The 5,585-nt window shown below is 37.5% G+C and overlaps 1 protein-coding gene across 1 annotated transcript; it reads right to left on the reverse strand.

The window, feature by feature from the left end:
* Window positions 1-323: 323 nt before the first annotated feature.
* Window positions 324-5,033, reverse strand: ERMN (ermin). The gene is made up of 3 exons (XM_065927858.1): window positions 4,796-5,033; window positions 4,078-4,170; window positions 324-841 (listed from the first exon to the last, which is right to left on the reverse strand). The coding sequence occupies exons 1-3, from the start codon at window positions 5,031-5,033 to the stop codon at window positions 324-326; spliced, it is 849 nt and encodes a 282-aa protein (XP_065783930.1).
* Between the last annotated feature and the right edge of the window lie 552 nt (window positions 5,034-5,585).

Raw genomic sequence — 5,585 nt, forward strand, 5'->3', positions numbered from 1 at the left:
TTGCTACTTTTAAAGCCAAACTTTTAAATGCTGGATTTCCCAGTGGTGCTCACTGTTTAGTGCTTAGCACATAAGGCTATATTAGTGAAGTTTTAAAAAACAAATGTCCAAGAACGAGCCTAAAGCTTTTTGATTTGAGATTACCAGACTGAATTTTTACTAGGGTTATTTCTCTACAGTGAAACAGAGATTACTCTACAGTGAAACAGAGATTCAGCTTCCACTTCTTTAAAGGGAGCAACTCAAATAAGGCAACAAAGATGCATATCAGGAAAATCGAATTAGCTTTTGCTTTAGTGGGCATGAGAACTTCTCAGTTCCAGTTAGTTTACCATAGACTCGAATTCATCGATTCTTTGCTTGGTGTTCCCCTTTCTGATTTTCCGATAGGATATCGTATTGTATCTTGAATAAGCATTTCTGGAGAAATCACCCTTCTTCCCGAAGGTTGGCTGCTCATCAGGTGTGACAGGTTGGGAACTGGGGCTGCTCAGTGGGGAGTCCTCACTTGCATCACCTTCCTCTTTTAATTGAGTATCCTCTTCATTTTTTTTCTTAAATTCTATCACACGAACTTCATCTTCATCATCTTTGCAATCATCATCATCATCATTATTAATTTCTTCATCCCAAACCTCTTGCTCCTCATCCTGCTTGGAATGTGACACATCAACCTGGCTAGGTTTCCGAAATCCTAACCATTCAATTTCAGTTGCCTGAAGAGCTGTGTTCTCTAGCTCCTCATCTTCTCTCTCCTCTAGAGGTTGTTCAGCAATCCTTTCCTTTTGTCTGCTTATTTCTTGGTTACTGCTGCTCAATGGAATCTTCTCCCACTGATGCCCTGTAGCAAAATCAATTGGTAGTTGATATGTGTAGAGATTTCGAAATACCCACATATTCTCCAGATTATATTTCTGTACAACCGTTTTCCAGCATATATTTTATGAGATATTGCTCTGTGGGTTATTAATGTGTTTTACACAATGGAATAGGCTACCCCATCAAATTATCTCAGAAAACACTGCGTTAAACACAAATAAGCTTCCTCAGAATTTATCTGAACCTTTAAAATGCTAATGAATATTAGGATCCAGCAACCCAACCTCAGTTGACTATGGAAATTTTTGTTATGGACTACTGTTGCAAGGTGATCAAACCAGTCAGTCCTAAAGGAAACCAACCCTGGATATTCTTTGGAAGGACTGTTGCTAAAACTGAAGCTCCAGTCCTTTGGCTACCTGATCCTAAGAGCAGACTCATTGGAAAAGACCCTGGTGCTGGGAAAGATTGAAGGCAAAAGAAGAACGGAGTGGCAAAGGATGAGATGGTTAGATAGCATTATTGGCTCAATGGACATGAACTCAAGCAAACTCGGGGAGATAGTGGAGGGCAGAGGAGCCTGGTGTGTCAGACACAGCAACTGAACAACAACTAGCGACTGAACAACAACTATATCTAGTGAGACTGGTATTCCATGAGACACACTTTTAAAAATCCTGTCTAGCTTATCATGACTGGGTATACGAATATGTTAAAAAGCACAGGGAACTATTTCCTAACCACACATGGATATTCCTTAAAGAAAATTAGAAAAATTAGAAAAATATCTCACAGTGAAAAAAGACCTCCAACAGCAAAAATAATGAAATAATGACTACCAATGACTGGTCTCATTCAGAGTAGCAAATTCAGTATTTGCCACCATGCTTCTCAGAGTTATCCTAAAGTACCAGGTGTGGAGAAGGGGCAGGCAGCCACAGATGGCCAAGAGACAGGTGCTGGGCTAATCATGGCGCCAAGTCCACCAAAGGACACACAGTATAGTCTAGGTTCTGCCACCAATTGCTAGCAAGTCAAAATTTAAAAATCACATTGAGGTCATATCTAGCTAATGCTAGATTAGCCTATTGTTTTAGACACGTCCTTAGCGGACAACTAATTAACTCAAGTGGTTTGGTACCATGTAGTGACTTTAAAAAGGCTCATTTAATTCACTGCAAATTTCACTTTTTCAAACAGATCCTATCAGCATATCCTCAATAACATTTATTGAGCATGCAAAAACCAATTAATAAGGAGAGAGTAGAGATTGTTTTCAGAGCTTTCACCCCTAAAGGACTTCAGTGGGAAGCTTCAGCCTGCAGTGTGCCTGACTCAGGGTTGTGTTCACTATTCTCTTTCAACACCATTGTTGTTGCTGTTATTTAGTTGCTAAGTCATGTCCGATTTCTTTACAACCCTATGAACTATATCCTGCCAGGCTCCTCTGTCCATGGGATTTCCCAGACAACAATACTAGAGTCTTTAAACAAAATGAGAGGCACTGTTTCTCTTTGCCTTTCTCCTCCACAGCTTCCTATTTTCACTGAAAGATGTTAACAAGTTCATTTCCATCAAAGATTTTTCATTCTCTTTTCATTTTATTTTTCTAACTATAATTGTAAAGTTACACAAACAGATAGAAGTGAAGATGGATCATCACTCCTCTTTACTTGTGCACATTTCCTATCAGGCCACTGGCATCCAGTCAGTATTCTTTACATTATAAATAAATACACATTATAATGTTTACTATAATCTTGTTTGGTTTTCCTTTTTTCACAAGAACCAAACAAACTGATCTATGACTCGGGCATAGAGTTGTCATGCTTGAAATTACTTCTGTCTTTAAAGTATAGTATTTTTCTCAGTATTTTTAACATTTTCCTATTTTTCAACCCAAGAGTATTCTCTCCAGAGACTTTTTAGCTGTTTGCCACTGCGAAAATAAAAGATACCAAAATGTGTCCTTCTAACCCTACAGCAGAAACATATGCTCCACCAAACACAAAAGGATTCATGCAGGGAAAAATTCACCCTGAGACTATCTGCTTTTAAAAATCCAGACTGCTTTTATTCTTTATTTAAAGAAAATGAAAGATCTTAGAGAACTATTGTCTCCAGCTGACCTTCTGGTCAGAAATTTGAAAGGGGCTCTAGATAAAAGTTGAGATCTCTGCCTTTGAGAGTTTGCTTGCTCATTGGCAGCAGAAGGGTTAGGGCAAGAGATTATTTAGTTCATTTCATAGGGTCTAGGTTTTACAAATTAACTGTGATCGTGTAAAAGCTTGACAATGACTGCTGCTTATGACATTATTCCTTGAGTGACTGTACAGTGGGCCACTGTTTGCAGTCAGCAGACGGTCTGAGAGGCGTCCAGACAAGGTGGACAAACTCAGGCAACTGCCAACAACCTTGGCATCTGCTATTCTATGTGATGTCCTAATATTTCAATCAATAATTCTTCAGTGTTTTGCTTGTTAAGAGCCTAAATAAGCTAAGTCACTTAGGTCTACAAATCTGGTTTCAATTTTGAGATAAGATGTTTATGCTTGCAAGAGAGGATATGAATAATTAACTAATAGATTTTTATCTTGCACTTTATTTGGAAAGTATTTGAATGTAAGTGTTTCCTTAGAAGTCTGAAACACTTTGTGTCTCTTAGACTCTTGAGTTTATTTGTAAAATAATATAATCATTTAAAAATCCATGTTCTTTTTACTCAGGCATTTTCTGAAAGGACGCAATTAGAATTAACTTCATTACTCAGAAGATTTCTTTGACAAGAATTAGGTAACCATTTTGTGATTACATCAGAGGCCTAGAATTTTCCTATAGATCAAATAAATTTATAAGATTATTTCAAACTGTATGCCAATGGTAAACTTTTAGGATAAATCAATTTTTGAAACATTTACAGTTTGCAAGGTGCCTGACACAGACTTGAAGACACTAAATCAAAAGGAAAGATTGATACAGTTGACTAACTTATTAAGACGCAGATGTCATATCATCAAGTCAAAGTGTGCCAAGCAATTATACAGATGCATGCAGTTTCAGTCTTAAAGAGTCTATAATGCTTTCTAAGGTAAAACCCACAGATAAGTCCAGACTCCCTTATCTGCCTAGAACAGCATGACTTCAAAAATGACTTCTGGATTCCTTTTTTAATATCACACTCACACAACATCCCATACAAAAACTGCCCTCCATATCCAGTCAAACAATTTCTGTGTACAAAATGGAAGTTCTTCTTACCTTCTCTCAATGCCATTTCATCAACACTTGTTTCTTGGAGAGAAAGATCTGTGATAGCCTTATGAAAAACATAGAGCTTCTCTTCTGGTTTTTCTGGAGGGAAAACCCCATAAGATAAATATTTTAACATTTAAGTAGTTTAAGATAAATAAATTACCAATTTAGACTCTAATAAGGTATTTTTTTTTTTTGGTCACTAAAATAACTATTTCACTCTTCGAACTCATTTCTTCACTGAGTTCTTATAATGATAATCTTTTCTTTAATGTCTGTATAAGGTATAGTACCATGAATTCTGATACTTTCAGGTATATTTAGAAAGAAAAATTGAATTTACAAATTCCCTTTAACCAAATAATAATGGAGCTATAATAATAATAAATAACAGAAGCTAACATTTAACAAACAATAATTTTCACAATAACTCTACAAATTCAGCACCATTATCCGCCTTCTTCTAATGAGACAACTAAGGCTTCAGGAGGCCAGGAAAGTTGTCCAGGATGACAGAACTCTCAAATAAATGAGTTTGGATTTGACCCAAGGCAGAGGTTTAGTCCTTATGCTCTGAAGCCCCAATAGGATAAGGGGCCACATTTGGGCAAGGACAAGAGTGGAAGGATGGGCCATTTACTCCTTCACAACAGTTTATCCAAAGACTCCTGAGTGAGTTCATAAATCAAATCAAAGCAAATTAGAGAGAAGGAAAATTCTTTACCTTTTAGAATCTTCTCATCCATGGACGAGCTGAGCAGTATGTCCTCTTGTAAGTTTTCACTTTTCTCCTGATTTCTTTCTGTGGGTACATCAAGTCTAGGTTCTACCCTGCAGTATGGCGGGGTGCCGTCCACGTCACTGGCTTCTTCTGTGATTTTAGTGATCTTTTGTTGACCGTTTTCAGGGGGTGTGTCCCCATTACACTCCACCTGACTGAATGTCACTGGTACGTCTGTCATAATGTACAGTTGATTCCCACGTTTAGAGAACTTTGGGGAAGATCCTTGATCCTTGATAAATTCTCTTGCCTTCAAATTCAACTCTTACTCTAAGAACACAAATTATTTACTTTCGTGCATAATAGCAAGCTTCTTTTCCTAAAGGTACCCAGATAGAGAGTAGAACACAAGTAATAGAATTTGTCAGATTTACACCAATCCATGAGCAAGAATCCAGCCAATCACCACCTAGTTTATTGCTCAGCAGTTCCACTTGCAGAATTAATGGCAGTCTTTTGATTTACATAAGCAAACAATCCAAGGCAATCAGGCTTTTGTGTTGGCATGTAGAGGGGGACTTTCAGCTTGTCAGTCCCCCTCTGGGAACAGAGATTTTTGTCCCTTTTCATAATGGCCCTTTGTCATTTTCCTTGTAACAGGAGCCACAATTGTTCCACAGCTTTAATCCAGAGAGAATGACCACCTTGAGGCATATTAGTTCTGTGTAACCAGCTTAACATTTCCAAACAGATTTTGTTCAAGTAAAACCTCAGCTATTTTGTAAAGGACAAT

This window comes from Muntiacus reevesi, chromosome 3, assembly GCF_963930625.1.
Source record: "Muntiacus reevesi chromosome 3, mMunRee1.1, whole genome shotgun sequence".
Taxonomy (NCBI): Eukaryota; Metazoa; Chordata; class Mammalia; order Artiodactyla; family Cervidae; genus Muntiacus; species Muntiacus reevesi.